The sequence below is a fragment of the Sardina pilchardus genome, chromosome 13 (genome assembly GCF_963854185.1).
Source record: "Sardina pilchardus chromosome 13, fSarPil1.1, whole genome shotgun sequence".
In the NCBI taxonomy this organism is placed as follows: Eukaryota; Metazoa; Chordata; class Actinopteri; order Clupeiformes; family Clupeidae; genus Sardina; species Sardina pilchardus.
Window position 1 is genome coordinate 23,265,841 of NC_085006.1, and position 21,377 is coordinate 23,287,217.

The window sequence follows — 21,377 nt, forward strand, 5'->3', positions numbered from 1 at the left end:
TCCTTCCTCCCCCACCCCCTCCACCCCCCAGTTTCCCTCCATCACCTAGTTTCAGTTGAGGTTTGAAAGCCGCTTAGCTCCGCCCACCCCCCTGTGCCAGCACACCCTATATCTCTGCACATCCGTCCCTTCTTCAGTCACTAACCGTCGCTACAACCGTGTCTACTGCACCCTTCTAGACAAACAGAGAGAAAGACAGAGAACCAGAGAGACAGTCAAGATGGTGTCCCAGTGCAGACAGATGTTGGGCTTCTCCCTCGGCATCATCGGGTTCCTCGGCACCATCATCATCTGTGCGCTGCCCCAGTGGAGAGTGACCGCGTTCATCGGCGCCAACATCGTGACGGCGCAGGTCATCTGGGAGGGCCTGTGGATGAACTGCGTGACCCAGAGCACGGGTCAGATGCAGTGCAAGATCTACGACTCCCTGCTGGCGCTGCCCCAGGACCTGCAGGCCGCCCGCGCCCTGGTGGTCATCGCCATCATCATCGCCGTCTTCGCCATCCTCCTGGCCATCTCCGGCGGCAAGTGCACCAACTTCGTGGAGGACGAGAAGTCCAAGGCCAAGGTGGCGCTGGCCAGCGGAGTCACCTTCATCATCGCCGGCGTCATGGTCCTCATCCCCGTGTGCTGGACGGCAAACAGCGTCATCCGGGACTTCTACAACCCCGTCCTGACCAACGCCCAGCGGCGGGAGCTCGGAGCCGGCCTCTACATCGGCTGGGGCAGCGCAGCCTTGCTCCTGCTGGGAGGGGGTCTGGTCTGCAGCAACTGCCCACCCAAGGAGGAGGACGACTACCCAGTGAAATACTCCCAGGCCCGGTCCACCGCCACCAGCCGAGCCTACGTGTGAGGCTACGCTGACCGAAGGGGTCAAGGCCTTAACACGAGACATTAATAACCTGGTTCCTTTTGTTCAGTGAAGCTTTGCCAGTGTGCACTGAGGTATTTCCACATGAAGGAAGTATTCACCTGGACTTTGATGGAAAAACAAGACAACAGAAGTGCCAAAGCTATTATTTCCACAATTTTAAAATAGCCCCCAGGACTAAGGAAGTGCAACGGTGTGGTACATACCTTAACCTTTTATTGCCTGAATTCCTGCTTGGCAAACTCAGGATTTGTGATATCTAATTTGCTGATTGCTGATTGAGCTGATTTGAGATCAGAATGTCTGAAGTCAAGGAAACTATATGAAGGATACGTAGTGTAAATATGTTTCATTAATGCAAGACAAATGCCTTTATTATGTCACTATTCTTTTGTGTCATTTAGACTGTGAATGAAGTCAGTATGTAAACAGATGTATATGATTGAGGTGACATTATTTTCTATTTAATTGTTTTTCCTTCTCACATTGTTTATGTCTGCAAATTCAGTCTAAAGAATCTTGTGGTTTTCTGACTGCATGAATGTCTATGTTGAAATAAAAAGAAAATCTCTGAAGTTAAACTGTGATGTCCTTGTGCAGTTTTATTGACTTTTATGGATAGGTTAGTAGGCCCTCTGAGAATGTAACTCTAGTTGGGTTTGTTTTTTTTTCCCTTCCACCTGCTATTCCAGTTTTAGGTTGCTGAAAGCAGGTCGTTAGAGATCACCAGTACAGAGATGAAATGTGTTGAGACCTCTTTTGCATAAGTGGGTGTGGTGGACGTGGGTGGCAGCTGTGTGTGTGTGTGTGTGTGTGGGGGGGGGGGTCACTGGGCAGGAGTGAAACCTGTTCATGTATCTCGGTCAAACAGCAAGTGAAAGGTAAAAACTCAGTAATTGGAGGTTGCCAGGTGTATTCTGAATAATGAATTCAAAACTCCTTCAGGTGCTGCCATACCATGACACTACAAAAGTCTAAAAGTAAAACCATCAGCATCTACAGTAACAGTCTACTGTATGCTCTTCCCAGGCAGGTACTCGTGGATGCCCTCCAAATTACACCCTACTGACACACTGTAAACATGACCGCATGCTTCAGTGAACCTAAGGCGAAACTCAAAGCTAGTAAAGCCATCGCTGTTATTGTTATCACCGGGGGAATTTGTAGGTCTCATTATGCTGTTTCACTTTGATTACAGTTTGAAGCTTTTCCCATTGTGTGCCTTGGGTGGCAAGGAATGGTGCTCGACAGGTCAGGCCGTACCATGTGACCCTGCAGCATACCGGGCTGCCTTGCAGACAAGACGCCATTTTGGTGCACTGGAGGTCAGGGCTCCGAGCTGTGACTTGTCCTGCTGTGAGCGCCTCTTCTCACAAGAACAAAATGGACAGTCCCAATTGGTCAGCAATGCTGAGACACAAAACAAAAGCATAACAACTTTTGGTAACACTTTACTTTAAGGGGTTATTGTTCCAGTGTATCTGCACAATAAAGTATAGAGTAACAACCTAATAACCTATGTGACAATATGTAACATCACATACAGTTAGTTTATCCCGGAGTTACTCTTTAATGTTAGGGTGTCAAGAGACCAAAACTTCACCCCATCCTTCTCAAAAGAGAGAGGCCCCTTTGGCAAAGTATTGAAACAAGCGTTAATGATGTACTAATTGTCTGTAGGTAGATACACACACAATTCATTATGAATGGGTAATATAAGTATGTGATATTATTGTTTCATAGGTTGTTACACTGCAATTCATTATGCAGATAAATTGGAACAAGGATCAGTTAAAGCAACACTAAAGAGTTTTTCGTACCTTAAAATAATGTTTCCAAAATCATTTCAGCGGTTCATCAACTCGTATCAGGGTGAACGGCACTTCTGCTTTCACTTCGCGGCCCTCTATCGGCTATAACCACACTATGTAACTTCACGAGGTGGGGTAGTGTATCTGTAGATCGATGAAATGAGACATCAGAAACTACACATTTGACTTGCTTCGATGTCACAATACATCATACTTTCATAAAATCATGCAACATATTCTACCTTGTCTATTATTTGCTGGATAAACAAATAGCGTGTGTGCGACAGAGGAAAAGTGCTTTAGTGTTGCTTTAAGATGTACTGTAATTGTGCCTGTTGAGGTGTCCACGACCATAGCAGACCTCGACAAGGACAAAAAGAAGGCGCTCATTCCCAGCCACAATCCCCCTTGCTGATCATTGTCTCAGCACCTAATTGTGCCTGTTGAGGTGTCCACGACTACGGCAATCTTATAGGGACAAAAAGAAGGTGGTCATTCCCAGCCGCACTCCCCACACGGACAATTGAACAAGGCGCTCATTCCCAGCCACAATCCCCCTTGCTGATCATTGTCTCAGCACCTAATTGTGCCTGTTGAGGTGTCCACGACTACGGCAATCTTATAGGGACAAAAAGAAGGTGGTCATTCCCAGCTGCACTCCCCACACGGACAATTGCACTCACTGATGCACTTATTCCTACCACACTATCTTTTTTAATTTTACTTTACTATTTTTGTCACTTCTACTTTTTTTGTCACTCTCACTGCACTCTACCCTTTCAAAGTTTCCTAGAATTGTTGTTAGAATGGCTTTAAAAAGCGTAAAATAAAGTTTACTTTTATTTAGTCCGTCACACTTGCCTGAGTGTTCCTTTAATGTGGAAGTTACCTGTAACTGTCAGGCAGGCTGGAGTAGATGTCACCTGCAGGCATAGTATTACTAATTGCTCACTGCTGAACAGACATGAAATATTTGAAAAGTTACATTTGTCATTATGGATGAGAAAATTGAACACATGCACAGTGATTGAAGAATGTATTTTTAGTGCCTCCTGTATGTGAGACGTGGTGACCTGATTTGGTGCCACAGGTGTCCTGTGGTGTGGCCCTGTGGAAACGTCTGAAATAACATTTCCTGTGCTAATGGAAACCTAAACACCACAGACTGCCTGATCCTGCCGTCTAAAATGAGATGAGGAGAACTGCTCTCCACAACCCAAACAGATTTCAAGGGCACTTGAAACTCACACACACACGCACACACATGCACACACCACCTGCCAGCTCTCCTGAGAAATCTGTAACATGAGATACATCTCCAAGGGGCACAGATCCACTGCAGCCTTTGTGTGAAGCTACAAAGGAACCTGTAAGGCAGGTATAATTTTGTTTGGCTCTGAATACTTCATACCTATCGTCGACACATAAACACAAGCACACAGACACACACACACACACACCTCCCTCTTCCAACCCCCTATAAATGCCTCATCTCAGTGCTCTCATGGTTTCTTTGCCAGCGAGAGTTCTCCGAGTGGAGCGTCTGTAAGGTTCCCGTGCGATCGTCGTTGTCGCCATGGCGTCTGTGGGCCTGCAGATCCTGGGCATCGTCCTGGCCTTGGTGGGCTGGGTCGGGGTCATCCTGGTGTGCGCCCTGCCCATGTGGCGGGTGACGGCCTTCATCGGCAACAACATCATCACCTCGCAGACCATCTGGGAGGGCATCTGGATGACCTGCGTCCACCAGAGCACGGGCCAGATGCAGTGCAAGGTCTACGACTCCATGCTGGCGCTGACCTCTGACCTCCAGGCGGCCCGCGCCCTCGTGGTCATCTCCGTGGTGGTGGGCGTGGTCGGGCTCCTCATGTCCTTCGCCGGCGGCAAGTGCACCAACTTCATCGCGGACGAGGCGGGCAAGGCGCGGGCGGGCATCGCGGCCGGCGTGGTGCTGATGGTCAGCGGCGTCCTCTGCCTCGTGCCCGTGTCCTGGACCGCCAGCACGATCATCAGCGACTTCTACAACCCCCTGCTGAACGACGCCCAGCGGCGGGAGCTCGGCAGCGCGCTGTACGTGGGCTGGGGCGCGGGGCTGCTCCTGCTGCTCGGCGGGGCGCTCCTCTGCACCTCCTGCCCCCCCAGAGGAGAGGTCGCCAAAGGTCGCGCCGCGTCGCTCCGCTACTTCCCTGTGAGGACCCCCAAGCCGTCCAGCCAGACGGACTCGGTGCCCAGCCACAAACCTCCGTCGCCGCGCTCCCCCTCGCCAAGCAAGACCTACATCTGACACTGCAGGAGTGCCCGATAGGTGCCCTGTGCCACGCCGTCACCATGGCATCACTGATGCAATCAGGGGACCCTGTGCACACCCAGCTCTGTGTTATCTCCGTCACGCATTTACTGTTTCTGTCTGTGGACTCTACTCCCAAGCAGCGTGACATGGCTTAGTACATGTGTACCTGACTGAGTGAAGAAGAGGGTGAAATGAAGACTGCATTCGTCTGATTGATTATGACTTGATTTGGAAATCTTAATTTGGATATCTGCTGAGCACTTTCCTCTATAGAAAAAAAAGAAAATCTGTTAAGCAATTCTCTGGTGTTTGTAAATAGATCTTTTGAAGACAGATGAAGGAAAAGGTCAAATGAAGGCTGTATTTCTGTAACTAATGCTGTGTGTTATTCAGTTTAGTAAATGTGTTTTTATAGACCCTTTTAATTCCTAATTCCTGTTCCTAGAAGGCTGTCTTGTCCCTTTGTCTGGATTTTCTTTTGAAAAGTTAAGATACACTGTGATTTTTTAGAAAGGGAAACTGAGGGCTAATTGCACTGAAACTTAACACTGAAAAAATGAATTAGAGTGGTATTGAGTTTGTTCTGATAGTTGTTTGATTATTTCAGCTTAGCTTGCTGAAGTTTGATTGTATCAACAATTTATACCTAAAAGAAGACATTTTACCATATTTTTTATATATAGAAGCAAGTGATGTTTGATGATCAACAGAATGGTGTGTGATTATGTGTAAACAGAGCTAAGAGAGGTCTGTGTGTGAAAGCAAGTCTCTGTTCTCACAGTCGGAAAGACAGGTTCGAGTTACCAGGCTTTCACCTGCGGCCCCTCCCCCACCCCAGCATTCTGGTTTCACCAGGAAACTGAAGAATAACAGCCCCACAGCCAACCCTATAGGCCCTTCTAAATACCCGGCATTGTTTCAGCCCTGCGTTCGTTACAAGTGAACCTCTCAAACAACAGTCTTGGTTTTCAAAAAATGCTTTGTGGAAAGGTTGACTCTGGCCTAGTCGATGGCCAGATCCAGCATTGTCTGTGCTATCTAGACAAGATCTATTTGGTTCTTTATGACCGTACTTAAGACAACTAAAAGCCTGATATGTGTGCTAGTAATGTGGTTTGGCATGTTAGGGAGGGGAAGAGATTAGGTCTTTTTATGTGACGCACTCTTGTTTTTGCCAAACTGTGCTTTGTCTGTAACGTCTGTAACTGTTTCATTATTACCTGACTTTACAAAGAAAGTATAATAAAATGTGTACATTCATACCTAAGTGGTTCTTTCATGTTGAAGTTAACACATTAAATGTTTTCATCCTGATTCATCATATGATTTGTCAGGTGTTTTTTTTTTTTTTTTAAAGCATTGCCAATGTTTTTGTTTTCATTTGAACCTGAGTATGGTTATAGGTATTTCAAGTATGTGGTTTAGTGACAAACCAGGGTAAGTTAACTCAGAGTAAGTGGTAAACTTCCATTTCAATCTCTTAATAAAACCATGCCATGGGGCTCTTGTTGTAGGAGGTTTACAATTTACTCTTAGTTAACTTAGCCAGATTTGTCACTAACCCACATACTTGTAATTACCCCCTGTGCTACAGGTGTTGGTAAGCCAGAGGAATTTCCTCCTTTTCCATGACATGTTGTACTGCCCCCATGTGGTGAAATACTGTTTGTGCATGGCTGCCTTTCTGTGAGTGAAATTGGAATAGGTTAGCCTAGTACTCCCTGATTCCTGTCTAAGAATTAGATTCACCTTTTCAAGTGTACCATACCTTTAACCAAATTTGAGGAGAAAACAACTCACCACACCTCCTAATATGTGGACTTGCTTTGTAGGATGAGGGTAATTTCCTGCCCTGATAACATGGAGTGGTCAATATGTTTCATCATTCACTGTTAAGCTTTTTATACACTATGAGGTTAATACATGGAATATGTGTGTAATCTCTTTCCCCTTTCTGTCTCTGATCTGCAGGCCTTGGGTGAAGCTGCGGGCATGGCTCTCCAGGTGCTGGGCATCACCCTGGCGATGATGGGTCTGGCGGGCACCATCCTGATCTGCGCGCTGCCCATGTGGAAGGTGACGGCCTTCATCGGCACCAACATCGTGGTGGCGCAGGTCTTCTGGGAGGGCCTGTGGCTCAACTGCGTGTACGAGCGCACGGGTCAGATGCAGTGCAAGCTCTACGACGCGCTCCTGGACCTGGACCCGGACCTGCAGGCGGCGCGCGGGCTCGTGGTCGTCGCCATGGCGCTGGGCTGCCTGGGCTTCGTGGTCTTCCTGGCGGGCGCGGAGTGCACCAACTGCCTGAGCCACCCGCGGGCCAAGGCGCGCATCGTGGTGGCGTCCGGCGTGACCTACGTGCTGGCGGGCCTCACCGTGGTGGCGCCCGTCTCCTGGACGGCCCACTCCATCATCCAGGACTTCCACAACCCCGTCGTGCACGAGGCGCTGAAGCGCGAGATGGGCGCGGCCATCTACGTGGGCTGGGTGACCGCGGGTCTCCTGGTGGTCGGCGGAGGGTTGCTCTGCACCAGCTGCCCACGCGAGAGCCCGAGCTACGCCACCCGCTATGCCACCCGCTATGCCCAGGCCAGACCGGGCACCCACTGTAGCTACGCCATCAAGAACTATGTGTGAATCGCACTCCGCTGCACAAATTGAATCGTAACACAATTTGCTCAACTCAGTTAGCGATCCGGTTGTAGGCTGATGGTTCTTCAAAGGGTGTTCAGACAGCAGACTAGACTCACTCATCTGGCAGACTGACTAGATGCCTGTTACACATTTGTGGCGAAGCCATGGAGCTGAGATAGACAGCTGCTCAAAAGTATTCTTTTTTGTTGTTGTTGAGAATGCTTCTTTTGTTACGTACTTAACTGTCACTTTGTTATCTGCACAAAAAGTCAGCATATTCAAGGAACAAAGGCCAGCTGTCCTCGGACTTAAATAGGCCTTTTATTTTCCTTTTATGATAAGTATGTCTATATGCTTAGTGAAATGTCCTTTGATTAAGCTACTGGAAAAGTTGACCTAGATGTTCTAGGCCTATATGCCACTGTAGATATTCTTCATCTTGTGACCTTTATGCTTGTGAGCATTTAATAAAGGCTTTTCCATCAAGTTGTTTGTCTGTGTGGAAAAAGCACATTAAATAAAGAGCAAGTTTTGGGCTCTGTGCCAAATGGCAACAACCCTCTTTCTCTAAATAATTTGTGTGATATCACTTTTAAACCACCAGTGTTTCTCAAAGTGTGGGAGAGTGTGGCAGGTTCCACTGGTGGGGAATAGAGGTATCACAGGTGGGGCACGAAGAACATGAGGAGACGTGTGGCCTATCTTTATCAATGCCTCTCTTACTTGACAAGGAAGGTGATCGAACATTAAAAAGAACGAAGCAGCACATAGGTGTCATAGACCTCTGAAGTTCGCCTACAAAAAGGAACCAAAGCTGCATTCAGATGTGGCTTCATTTTCTGTGAAGATTAATGAGGGTATGTTTTAACCTTTGTTGTGGCATCCATGTTTTTCCACACATTACAACGACAGCTTTGCCTTCAGTCTCTGAAAAAGCTTTGATTTCCTGCAGCCTGGCTTTCTGCAATACCCCATAAACGGCAATCGTTCTCCGAAGGCAAATACTTCCATACTGGTTGCTCATCTAATTCCTCAACTGAAAAACATCTGGGGTACCACAATCTAAAATCACAATATTATAATATACCTGCAGGCAGTAATGAGGGGGCTAAGTAGGCAGGAGTTGCCATGGCATCAGCAGAGCAGACATGACTGTAAGCAGTCACTCAGTTTCATGTGTTGGGTAAGCCATCATCAAATACTGCCCTGTATTTTCCTCCCCCCTCCATTGTACAGTGGTGAAACGCTATTATTGCATGGCAGCCTTTCTGTGAGTGAAATTGTAATACGCTACTGCTTAATTGGATATATAGCCTACCGCTCATTTCCTTGAAGGCTTTTCAGCCAGCACAAACATTTCCTGTTGAGGCCTGCACGGTGGCACGGGTCAGGTGCAGTGCAAGCTCTACAACGCCCATCTGGACCCAGACCCACTATCATCCAGGACTTCCACAAGTCTATAATATATATTATATGTGACTCGGATTCTTCTGCACAAATTGAATCGAAACAATTTGATCAACTCAGTTAGTGATCCAGTGATTCGGTGATAGAGTAGGCCTACTGGTAGATTAAAGATTCAACTTTAATCAGCAGTTTAAACTCACCGGCAGACTGACTTAATGCCTGTTGGACATGCCATGCCATGGAGCCGAGTCAATATAACTGCTCAAAAGTATTTGTATTTTGTTAATGTGGTTGATGATTAACTCTTTACAGTAAGGACATTCAAGAATGAAACAAAGGTCAACTGCCCTCAGATTTAAATAGGCATGTTATTTCCCTTAGGCTATCTGATAGCCGTCTATGGCTAATCAAATATCCTTTGATTAAGTTACTGTAAACGTTTGCCTAGACACTATGCCACTAAAGATATTCTTCATCTTGTGACCTTTATGCTGGTGAGAATTCAATAAAGACTTTTCTATCCAGTTGTCTGTCTGTCTGGAAAAAGCGCGTCGCCTACAATAAAGAGTTGGCTCTGTGCCAAACGGCAACAAAGCCTCTTCATCCAAATAACTTGTGTGATATCACTTTAAACGCTCACAGTGGCATTATTGTTTGGCTGGCAGAGTGGGAGAATGGGGGGGAAAGGGATTGTTTTGAAACCATGGTGGAACAAACATCAGGACGCACTCTCTTTATTCCCCAAATGCCGCTCTTTGCCCCCACGCCTATGCGAGGAATCCGGACGAGCAAGTAGTGCAGCTGTGACAGTCTGCTTCAACCGCGTTGTTTTTGTTTTAAATCGTCGACCAGCAGCATGAACGACAAGCTGGGTCTTGCCGCCGTCGGGTTGGGCTTCGCGGGCTGGTTCTGTGCCGTGTTGACCCGCTTTGTGGCCATGTGGACGGTGACCGGCTCTGTTGACAACAACACGGACACTGTGGCTCTGCACTGGGACGGCGTGTGGATCCACTGGGAACAGGAAGGAGACGGCTCGCTCCATTGTCACTTTATCCAGTCGGTGCTACATCTGTCCGGAAACTTCCGATCCTGGAGGGCTCTCATTACTGCCTCGATCTGCATCGGATTTGTAGCAAACTTGCTATACGTTGTCGGGCGTCTGAAGTTCCCCGGGCGCGTACAGGTGAAGGTGGTCTCGGGTGTTTTGTTTGTCGTGTCAGGCTTGTTGTTGCTGGTGGTATCGTCCTGGGTGTCCCACCGCAGTTCTGAGCCTCTGAACAGTGTGATTCCACTTAAACGTGAGTTGGGGCCGGCACTCTACACGGGCTGGATTGGGACGGTACTGCTGGTGGTGGGGGGAGGAACTCTGGTCAGTATGTGCTGTCTGTCGCCCCCGCTAGAGGTTTATCGCACGCCGGCGTCACCGAGCGCTCCAGAAGCGGTGGACCCTCTCAGCACCCACACTTATGGACAAGACGATTCGCCCTATTATCCGACCACAAGACCATTCTGAAAAGTTATGAACGCTGAGATGTTTTACGATACACATGGAGGCGGTTGTGGTGAAATGCATTGCCTTAATTTGACTACGGTGTTGGACATAGGCTAAATTAACTTTTCTACAAGGTGATGCGTTAAAAGGTTTTTACTCTAGCACTTTTCTACAATTATTATTTATGTAATATATGTTGGTGTTTTTTATGGTCTTTGTGCTAATGAGGTGAGGAGGATGACCACTTCATTAGACTAACAAATCATGAGGTCATAAATGGTCAGATTATTCTGCTTCTCCTCTACCTCGGCTTCATCTGGCTCAGCATGTGAATGTATGTCCTGTCTCAATTATGTGGCACGTTTTTGTAAGGACAATAAACAGTGGGCACTCACTGGTCCTGAAACTGCCTTAAATATAATTATTATTCTGCATTAGAGGGGGAATATTATGGCATGGGGTTAGTGCTTAACAGGCGAGGGGTGAGCAAAAGTGAGTACATCCTGAAATGGTGGGGTTGTATTTTAAACAAATACAACACACTACTGTAACGTCAATTATTCTTTATCGGTCCATCTCCCATGTCCCACCTGCTTCTAAGCCTTATCCCCATGCCTTCCACACAACATGCCAGTTCCGAAACCAATCACAACATTCCCTGAACCGAAAAGGCTTCTGACCAAAGATTCTAGAGCGGAATCTAGAATCTTTGCTTCGGACGTCCAATTTGTCTGGAATGCAGCTGTAGCTCGTATGGATTCTCTTGAACTTTCTGGGACGCCTCAGAATCTATGCTCAACCATGTGCTCAACATACCACCAACCTCCATTTTTCAGTGTACCCCTCAGAAGCATACAACATATTGATCATCTTTGTCAAAAATCAACAACCTCAGTTGGGCTTCACTTGATATATCCAAACGAATTTTAATTAATAGTGTATATATATGTAATAGTGTACATGTAGTACAATGAATATTGATTCACATACACTTTAAGTGGTGATAGCAATGGCATATTTCCATGGCAATACACATTTTAATAACTGAATCACCAAACACTTTTTAGTGTGACATCTCCTCAACACTTCATCTAGCACTCAAACGTTGTTATGTGGTCACACACTGACTTTCGACAACTGTGGACATGTTCTCCGGCCCAGTCATCTTTGGAGCGTAATAAGATTTTCAGCAAGGCACAGTTAGGTTGTGTATTCTTTTAAGAAGTCATGCTGGGAATTCAGTTTCTAGTATTGATCACTGAGAAGCACATTTGTTTTCCTTCTTTAATTATGTCCCTTTTGAAAAGCCATTGTACAATTTTCACAGAAAATAACAGCATATTCCACAGTGGTCCTTGCAGAAGCGATAACATTAGGTTTCCTTAGCAACACGGAGTAAATTAAAAGGTGTACCCTCCTCACAGCCAGACGGTGTAGTGGGGTCTGAGAGAGGAAGCGATGCGCTACTCCAGCTTCTCGTCTCCCTCCTCCACGTCCTTGAGGCTGAGGACCTCCAGAGTGCCCTTGCCTTTGGTCTCACAGCGGACCAGCTCGTCAATCTCCCGGAAGCAGCCTGGATCAATAAGACCCACCTGAGGAGCAGGACACACACAAACAAGCACACACATTGCATAAAATTGTACGTAAATGAGCACAGATATGATTAAAAATACAAACCTGTGAATCTGTACACTGCAGTCTTCAACATTAATCTGATATTTTAGCACAACATTACAACATCATTTCTATTCAGAACAGGCTTTAAAGGTCAGCTGTGGCCTACTGGTTCGGGCTTCGAGCTTGTAACCGGAGGGTTGCCGATTCGATCCCCGACCAGTAGGAAAAATGTGGGCGGGGGTGGTTGAGCACTGTTCTCCCACATCCACGGCTGAAGTGCCCTTGGACAAGGCACCTCATCCCTCACTGAGTGCCGCTGTTGAGCAGGCAGCTCACTGCTCTGGGTTACTGTGTGCTTCACCTCGCTTAGTGTGTGTGTGTGTGTTAACTAATTCACTGGATAAATGCAGCGACATGGGATCATATATACTCAAAAGAGTATATATACATACTGTACATATATATATATATATACATATATATATATATATATATATAAAAGGTCTTCAGTAAGTGGCCATTGTTAATACCACCGTGTAAGTGATAGTTGATGAGGTTGAGATCTGAGCCAGATGTGTTTAATTAACCACTATCTAATGTGGGATGGAAAATCAGCCCTCACCATCTCCAGCTGGTCATCAAAGTCCTCACTCTCCACCACCTTGAGGAGGGGCTTGAGCTTCTCCTTGATCCGTTTGCCATCTTTAGCGGGCAGGATGAAGCGCAGACGCATGTGAGCCCGCTGGATCTGAATGGACTCCTTCAGCTGGCGGATCACCTCCAGAGCCTGTCAGGGGACGCATATAGTTAGGCTCCTGGTGAACTCAACATTCTTCGTTAATAAAATAATAATACATTTTATTTAGAATGCACTTTTCATCAGTGATCTCAAAAGTGGTTAAAAACAAAAATAAGACAAGCAGTTTAATGAACAAGAAAAGAAAAGAAGTATTTTATACTTTGGTGGTTTCATAAGTTGTAGGTAAGTTGAACAACAAATGACGATATTGAAAACAGGGATGTGGTAAAGATAACATTTATACAAAGGAAGAAAAATAAGTATTTGGCCAATGAAGTATATAATCTTGAACATGTTGTTACATAAATGCTGTGCGAGAACACTTGATCCAGGGACAGACCAGAGTACAACTGGGCTAAAGAACATACAAACCAATATCCGGAACCTGACCATAAATAATGTTAGAACTTTCAGTATAATAAGTATCCACAAGGGGTCAGTATGTAGCTGCAAAGATCATAGATAAAGATTTGGGCCGTGACTCACAAAAGTGAAGATACATACAATTACAAGGCTAACCTCACCTGATGAAGCAACATCTGGTGCTTCTGATGAAACATCTACCCCTAACCTTATGGGAGACCTGCTACAAACCTGCTGTTTTGTGCTCTTGTTCGCTTTGACTGAGTAGTGGATGTCCTTCATGGCTCTTTCTATGAGGTTGACAGTGTATGGACGCTTGGTCTCCGGATTCACACACTTCTCGGCCACTATTGTGGCGATGTCTCTGAACGATGTCTCGAGCTGGCTCTGTCGCTCTTTGTCTGACACTTGAAGTTCTCCTTTTGCCAAAATCTGAGAACAGATCATTATAAGATATATGAGCATAGGACATAACTTGAGAGATGCTGGAGATTAGATTCATGTTAGTATCAGTGATGACTACTCACTTGCTTGCATATTTCGGTCAAGTCGTCTGTCCCAAATGCTTTGGACAAATCCTCCTTTTTTGCCACCTGACCCTTCGACACATTGATGAACACTGTACTTGTCTGTAGGACTTCATCTAAATCCTTCTCCCTACAGTAAAGATGCAGGATGGAAAATAATTGAGAAGAGTAGCTACAAGGCGCCAGATATTTTATTTTGGCATTTAGTTACATTCCATTGACATTCCCAGATTCCCTTTCTCTCACGTGACTGCCAACCACCGGCAGCCTCGGAGTGACAGAGGACACATCCCGATGATTAGCCTAGATATCAGATATCGGAATTCAGGTTTAAAGACTGACTGGAAGCCCACGAACACCGAACATCGTCGTGTAATGATGGCCAAAGAAATGTTGTAGGATAGCGTGACGCAAGTAAAACCGAGAGGCTGGGGCGAAACTGTGGCGATGGTTGGAATGATCGAATTATTTGAAATCTTTTGTCATCATTCAACGTTAAAATGTCGTCGCTATGTGCAAATCATTGACTGCCTTTATATACGTAATAATAATTGATCTAAACAAATCAACACACCAAATAAAACACTGAACATAGCTAACGTAATGCTAGCTAATGGCAGTTAGCCACCATGGTTCTGACCATAGACCTAAAAGAAATGGACAAACAGACTCCGTCGTTCTCAATGAGAGGGGGCTGAAACAAAAATTCGTTTCCTGTTCATCGTACTGCGCAGACTCAAACTCATTTTGAGACGTTCGCCTGCTGTAACTCGTCTGATAGATCGAAAACCTCTGAAATTGTTAACGTTCGTTTTTTAATATTATTATTATGTGTACTTGCCTCTTGGTAATGCTTTACCATATCAAACATTAGGCTACCGTAGGCTACACGCATTTTCACTGATCTTGCGAATGACTCTCCGTCATGGTTTTCGTGCAGGCTCACTCAGCTTCTTATCCAAACATTACGGGCGAACGTTAGCTTCCCTACAACAGACATGCTAAAATACTTCTTTACGGGAAACCAACGTAATATACGGGGAAGAAGTGAATTAATTTTGCCTTCGATACCCTATATAGAATACACAGAAGCTATAAGGGAGACAAAGGGCACATGTTACATGAAGTTATGGGATCGCAAAAAAATCTGAAATCTATGGCCGTCCAAGGGAGTTAGCAGAGTGTTGATCACCAGCTCATTTCGTGTTTCTACTTCCGGGAATATGCCTGCCCCCTTGGTTCTGACAGCCATTACTCACGCTCCGGATCTCCAGCTCATGACTTTATTCTTGTAGCAGGCTATTTCAAATCGCTTTCCACCCTTCTTCATCCTGACATATGCCACATTCGTCAGTCGAATCTGGTTGGTTGGCGTGAATATCGACATTTTCAATACCGATAAGTTACCTCCACAGGCAACAACGTTCTCTACCTGTGCACACGCAACTTCTGTTGTTGTGCCTTCACAACGCTCCGGAGTGAAACAATAACAGACGTGAAAAGGTCCTACTTGGATGCGCGTTGGTAGCTTGAGTGACAGCGGGCGAATAAAAATATCTCCAAATAGGCTAGAGAAAAAAAACACGCTTGTTTATATGGGTTGAGTTGTGGATAATAGTAGCCTATAGAATCCTTGCATTTGTTAGCATTCATACAACAACATTCCTAATTTAAATAATAAACCATTTTAGTGAAAGTTGGATCTTTGAAAACACATTTGAAACTCTTGAATCCCCTTGGGGATCAATAAAGTATCTATCTATCTGTTTACAGGACCATTACCGTCTTTTTGAAGATCCAAGATTCACTTTATTGTCCCACGGGACAGATTTACATGACACAAACATCCACCCATACATGCTAATCATAGAAAAGCACAAATCAAATATTTAGAAAGCCATCATGTTTAGCCTACAGAGGCGCTAGAGATAGATAGATAGATAGATAGATAGATATTCAATTTGAGGGGAGATGTAGGGTAGACACAGAACATAGTCTTTTCTATATGAGACTTTAAATGGCATAACAATAGGCTACATTTGTATTTTTCCAATTAATAACGGCATTTTCCAGACTAATAAGTGTGTGTCTTTTCATGGTTAGGCAGTAGCCTACATTACATTCACTGATTGGCTACAGCTGGGATTAGGAAACCAAACTGACAAAGCAAGGCTCTACACAGAATTTCACTTCATACTAATTTCAGAATACAATATATTGTAGTAGTATATCATAACACTGTTTAGTTAATTTAGGCTAAAATACAAAGGCAAGCCTTTCCTGTCTTTAAAAACGAATTCTGATGTTGACAACTGGCAAGTCGGTTTTATAACTTTCAAGTAGCCTAGGCCTACTATCCCATTCACCCCAACGACAATCGTTAAAGCAACAGTAGAGAACAACCTCGTATAGCCGACACTGTGGAGGTAACTAAAGTTTCAAGGAACTTCAGACAGTTTGTACTGTCGGTAGGATTACATAACCCTGACCTCTTCCCTGCTGCACTTTGTGATTTACGATAGAATTCGTGTTACATGTGCACGGCGTAATTAGGTAACTTTTATGGATCCGCTCATTTAGGTGATATGGTAATGTAAGTACGGAACTCATAGGTTTCGCGCAGTTTTGGTTTATTATAAAATTGCAAGCAGATATAGATTGGCACATATACTTCAAATAAGTAGAGATATAAATACGATATTTGAGTCATATTTGATGTATTATTGATCGATAATAGCACAGTAAAAAACAACACCTTTCCTATGACACCCCTATTTGGAAGCATATTGGTTCAGACCAATAATGTGACGCTGTGGCGTAAAATTTCCGCATCGTGCAATTTGTCTAACAGAACAGGGTGAGAGGGTGAGTGGATGAACTTTCTTGCACTCATATTTGTCAAGTTTGGTGCATTTTTATGGACAATATCAGTGTTTTGTATAGTTGATATTTAGAGAGATAGAATTTACGTCATGCCTCATCAAAGTAGTTGCAGAGCTAACAACAGTGTCAGGAGCAATTGTTAGCTGTCGCTAGCTTGATAAAATGAAGTTATAAACTTTCTCAAAACTGATTTGATGTTACCAGTAACGTTGTTCTAGAAGATTGCATCTGGATAAAACGATTGTAATACAACCACATAGATGCGTCATATATTAAACAGACTATGTTGTTTGTATCTAACATAGCTTAAAGTTGACGGGCTGATATCGCCCTATAAATTGGCCAAACAACTTAACGTTAGCAGTAACATACTTTGACGACCAGCAAGACGAATCCTTTCTCGCTCATTCGAGTCAACTTTGTGATTTACGCTAATGTTAGTTGTTATTTGCAGAACGATAAATGCACTAACCCAAGTCAGTGCAACAGGAGATAAGATAGCAGGTGAGCAGTGGCTTTGTGATCCTGAACTCTCCTGACCCCATTCGAAATTATCCCAACGTCGTCATTAGCTTTAACACAATCCGACAGATTTTAGCTAACTCAAGCTTCTATTGTAGCTGAATGTAAGGCATGACATTACGATTATCGAGGTGATCTTGATCGTTACAGTGAATTTATCAGACTGATATTCCGCTAACTTAGGTTAATGTTAATGTTGGGGTTTTAAGCTTGGCACAGACTTTGTTTTGTCTTGATTATTAGCTGTCCCTGACGTTTTCAAGACTCCCAGACAATTTCATGTTGTGGCTTTTATGGGAGTGCTACGTGTGAGTGTTCAGTGTCTAGTCAGAGCATGTGACCAAGCTAGGCTCCCTAAAATGCCTATTCATTGCGTGGACTGAAGGAACCATAGATATGATAAAGCTTTATTATATCTGAACGAACCCCTCTGTTTCTGTATCTAGGCTGACACTGCGCATTCTCCAAATTCATGTCAGACAAATATCATCTTTCTGTTTATAACAAGGCAAACTATTTTTCTGTAGCTATTGTACATTTGTCTATGAAGTCTGCAGCTCTCCACCTGGCATACTACTTGTGATGTGATGTACGGCAGCTGATGCTACATTTTCTAGTAGAGTAGGACTAAGAGCATCTTTGTAATTGTGGGCGTTTTGATAGACTAAGGACAGGCTATATGAATTCTCATTGTTTACCTGTATTTTGTTTTATCTAATAGACTTGTCCACGTCATGGTTTAATAATTGATTGTTTCAAGTGGGCTTCGTCCAAGTTTGCCACTTGTGTCTAACAGACTTGTAGGATGAACTCCCTAATACTCAGTGAACTGCTCGGTCAATCCCAGTAAAAACCACATTGTGCTCAGAAAGGGCAATTATTTATTCGAATGATGAAAGTTGCTGTTAGAGTCTGAAACTTTGATTAATAGACAACAGAAAAGAAATCATGCAACTGACATTGGTTTTCCTGTTTGTCCGTGTATTTGATCAGATGTCAGTCACTTCTCACTTGTAAGCTGTGGTGAAGTTTATAATTTTTGTTAAAATACTGACTGAGTGCAAGAGATCACAAACTTGCTTTTACACCCTTTACTCAGTCATTGAGTAAGCAAGAGAACCAAATGTACGCAGTCAGAACACATTGTTCTCCCTTCAGAACTGAATGTTACTTTAGGAACAGATCAGGCTGCTCTTGTTAACTTTGGGAAGATCAACGGGGGATTCACCAGCATTTATAATAATAATAATAATATATTTTATTTGCATTTATGAGTTGGCCTACTCTGTAGTCTTTTGCTAAGGTAAATGAAAGACTAATCTTGGTGTTCTGGTGTAGTAGAGAGATACTCTGATGTCTGAAGTTTTTGAAGTAAAACAGCACTGTCTCTAACCATAGTAAAACAGCACTCTGACCATTTCCAGTCCGGAGTTCATGTCTGGAAGAGTTGGGCGCCCTCACTGTGATTTTGTTGTGCAAGTTAAAGAGAGAGGAGGGTCTATGGCGGAGACATTTGACATTGAAATAGATTTAAATACCCAATTTTGGTCGTTGTGCAGGTATTCCTTGGCTATGTAACATTAGGTCGAAGTATTCAGTCCAGTGCTGATCTTGGGAACGGGAGATTTGGGGTGTAATTCCCTCGCTTAACCTTTGGCCTTTGACCTGTAGTTTGTTGACGTTTCTGTGGTTTTGCAGCATAAGCATGCCGACACCGCACACAGGACTTAACCAGCAAAATGAATAAACAAACAAACAAATACACTGCCTTCACACATGGTGGCGACACTATGGCGATTTATGGCAGATGGCTGTCAAAATTGAATCCGATCTATTGAATTAAGTGGGGGAACACACACGGCAAGTGGAATGTTGGGGCAGCCGTCGCATAGCTCCAACCAGCCCCTTTCTAGTATTTTCCAGAGCGATTTTGATGCATCCTAAATAGAAAACAGCTGTCTGGTCAGTGTATCTCCACTGACTCAATGGGTGATCGAATCGCCAGTAGTGTATGTGTGTAGTAAAGCGATTAACGGAATTCCACCATGACGTTTGATTGTCACATCGGTGGCTGTGTGTGTACGAACAAGTAGTAACTAGTAAGATGCATGCAAGATGCAAGATGCACTGGTTATCAGTTATGGCTGAAGTTGTAATATTTATGGAGAGAGAGAGAGATGCCGCACACTCCCGATTTTTTATTAAAGCGGTAACGTTTCAGCCTATGGCCTTCTTCAGATCGAAGTTGTAATGTTGTCTCACCTCTGACCTCCCACTCTCACAGTCCTGCTATCAGCCATGGCGGACGTGCAGTCGGAGGTGCCTACCCAGCCCGATGTGGACGCGGAAGAGCCGCTCCTGAGCAACCTGGACATCCTGCTCTTCTCACTCATCGCCGGCCTGCTCATCTACTGGTTCACCTTCCGCAAGAAGCCGGAACCCATCCCCGAGTTCAAGAAGCTTGACATTCCGTGAGTTACCCCCCCCCCCCCCCCCCACCCCCTCTTTAGTCCATCCCCATCATCAGCTGTGAATGAGTTCAATATTTAGGGAACTAGACGGCTCTCTTTGCTGAATACAGTTAGGCCTGCCCATGAAATATCGTTGAAATCTATGAAATCTTTCTTAGAGAAAGAGAGTGGTCTGTGTGGGAAGCTGTGAATTGAGTTTAATATGTAGGAAAGTAGACCCTTTTTAGCTGAATGCAGTTAGGCCTGCCCATGAAATATCGTTGAAATCTATGAAATCTTTCTTAGAGAAAGAGAGAGGTCTGTGTGGGAAGCTGTGAATTGAGTTTAATATTTAGGAAAGTAGACCCTTTTTTGCTGATTGCAGTAAGGTATGGCCATGAAATATTAAACTCAATTCACAGCTTCCCGTAAACCTTTGTCTCCAAGAAAGATTTAATAGATTTCAACGATATTTAGGAAAGTAGACTCCTTTTTGCTGAATGCAGTTAGGCCTGCCCATGAAATATCGTTGAAATCTATGAAATCTTTCTTGGAGAGAGAGGTCTGTGGGAAGCTGTGAATTGAGTTGAATATTTAGGAAGGTAGACCCCTCTTTGCTGAATGCAGTACGGTATGGCCAGTGTCTCTCTGAAGACCACCGTAGAGAAGAGAGGTCTGTGGGACGCTCTGCTATTGTCCACCCCAACAGCTGAAGCCTCACAGATAGGTGGGCAAGTGGTGTCGTGTGTTCAGTTTAGGCATCCAAGGCTCCGCTCATTTGAATCCTTTCCAGTCAGAAAGAATCAGTGGGATGAGACGCTGCATGTTTTTTTGCCGATCAATAGTAAATAAGACTAGACCTTGTCTGATCACGTCTGTGTGGAGAAAAGGTCAGGTGTTGAGGACATTATGAAGGTGCCATTTTGTTCGAGGGGGAAACTCTAGTTACATCAGGTTTGGTTTACATGGCTGCTTTTGTAAGCTTTCTAAGATCTCCCATGGCCATCAGGAAACCTGTTTCTTTTTTTTTCCAGAAAATCAGAGGGGGTCATGACCTAGAAAGTGGGTTAGTTATTGCTCAACTCCTGTATTAATCCAGCTCTTTAGACAGAGAAAGAGGGAAATCATGTGCCGAAGGTAAAACTTGCTGTCGTCAACAAGCTAAAGGAAGAAAAAAGGAAGGGTGGGTGGGGGGGAAGCTTCGCTTATGTATATGTTACATGAGTTTTATGTAAGACTACATTATGCAATGTGTTTGAGTTTGGAGGTCTTGAGGATATCAGAGGCTTAAGAATCATGTTGTTTCAGGGTAATTTATTGCAAGGAGTTGCACTTAACAGCGTCTGATGACTGCGCTTATCAACTCTTATCAGGGCACCACTGTTCTCATTCTACGTGCTGAAAGTGTCTTTCCTTCCTGTGTTTTTGCGCTACAGCTGTTGTGTGTGTGTACGTGTGTGACGCTGTGACCCATGAATTGAAACCCCCTCTCTGAATGGGTCACCTCAATTTCAGGAGAACTGAGCTGTTGAGCCGTTCAGCCGTTGAGGTCCCTGCTTGGGGTTTCAGTGGGATGTCGAGTGTGACGTGTGTTGTCCTATCCACGGTCCTGTATCAAGGGCCTTGTTGTTTTTGTGTCTCTTGCCAAGCCAGATGGAAACATGCTGTAAGCAAGGACTCCAATGTGTGTCTGTTTCATGTAGCGTGCTTCAAC

At 44.6% G+C, this 21,377-nt stretch overlaps 5 protein-coding genes across 5 annotated transcripts in view; 4 read left to right on the forward strand and 1 right to left on the reverse strand.

Annotated features, from left to right (window-relative positions):
* Window positions 1–122: 122 nt before the first annotated feature.
* Window positions 123–6,213, forward strand: LOC134100269 (claudin-4-like). Its single transcript, XM_062553388.1, has 2 exons — window positions 123–698; window positions 4,251–6,213. Exons 1-2 carry the CDS (start codon window positions 221–223, stop codon window positions 4,961–4,963), a joined length of 1,191 nt encoding a protein of 396 aa, XP_062409372.1. The 5' UTR covers window positions 123–220; the 3' UTR covers window positions 4,964–6,213.
* A 418-nt stretch (window positions 6,214–6,631) lies between these two features.
* Window positions 6,632–7,956, forward strand: cldnj (claudin j). The gene has a single exon (XM_062553393.1). The coding sequence runs from the start codon at window positions 6,893–6,895 to the stop codon at window positions 7,604–7,606; it is 714 nt and encodes a 237-aa protein (XP_062409377.1). The 5' UTR covers window positions 6,632–6,892; the 3' UTR covers window positions 7,607–7,956.
* Window positions 7,957–9,796: 1,840 nt separating this feature from the next.
* LOC134100275 (claudin-3-like) lies at window positions 9,797–10,911 on the forward strand. Its single transcript, XM_062553394.1, has one exon. The coding sequence runs from the start codon at window positions 9,867–9,869 to the stop codon at window positions 10,521–10,523; it is 657 nt and encodes a 218-aa protein (XP_062409378.1). The 5' UTR covers window positions 9,797–9,866; the 3' UTR covers window positions 10,524–10,911.
* Window positions 10,912–11,408: 497 nt separating this feature from the next.
* sbds (SBDS ribosome maturation factor) lies at window positions 11,409–15,271 on the reverse strand. The gene is made up of 5 exons (XM_062553391.1): window positions 15,068–15,271; window positions 13,809–13,938; window positions 13,513–13,713; window positions 12,742–12,906; window positions 11,409–12,094 (listed from the first exon to the last, which is right to left on the reverse strand). The coding sequence occupies exons 1-5, from the start codon at window positions 15,193–15,195 to the stop codon at window positions 11,966–11,968; spliced, it is 753 nt and encodes a 250-aa protein (XP_062409375.1). The 5' UTR covers window positions 15,196–15,271; the 3' UTR covers window positions 11,409–11,965.
* Window positions 15,272–16,654: 1,383 nt separating this feature from the next.
* porb (P450 (cytochrome) oxidoreductase b) overlaps window positions 16,655–21,377 on the forward strand; it is a gene marked incomplete in the record, with an annotated part of 27,823 nt that continues 23,100 nt past the window's right edge. Inside the window, 2 exon segments of the mRNA XM_062553390.1 lie at window positions 16,655–16,673; window positions 19,498–19,684. Of these exon segments, the coding sequence (XP_062409374.1) occupies window positions 19,512–19,684 (173 nt within the window).

Coding starts and splice junctions, on each gene's coding strand:
- LOC134100269 (XM_062553388.1), top strand. CDS start 221: ATGGTGTCCCAGTGCAGACAGATGTTGGGCTTCTCCCTCGGCATCATC. Junction 699..4,250: donor CAACGCCCAGCGGCGGGAGC/TCGGAGCCGGCC, acceptor GTGCGATCGTCG/TTGTCGCCATGGCGTCTGTG.
- cldnj (XM_062553393.1), top strand. CDS start 6,893: ATGGAATATGTGTGTAATCTCTTTCCCCTTTCTGTCTCTGATCTGCAG.
- LOC134100275 (XM_062553394.1), top strand. CDS start 9,867: ATGAACGACAAGCTGGGTCTTGCCGCCGTCGGGTTGGGCTTCGCGGGC.
- sbds (XM_062553391.1), bottom strand. CDS start 15,195: ATGTCGATATTCACGCCAACCAACCAGATTCGACTGACGAATGTGGCA. Junction 13,714..13,808: donor TGACCGAAATATGCAAGCAA/GTGAGTAGTCAT, acceptor ATCTGTTCTCAG/ATTTTGGCAAAAGGAGAACT. Junction 12,095..12,741: donor TTGATGACCAGCTGGAGATG/GTGAGGGCTGAT, acceptor CCTGCTCCTCAG/GTGGGTCTTATTGATCCAGG.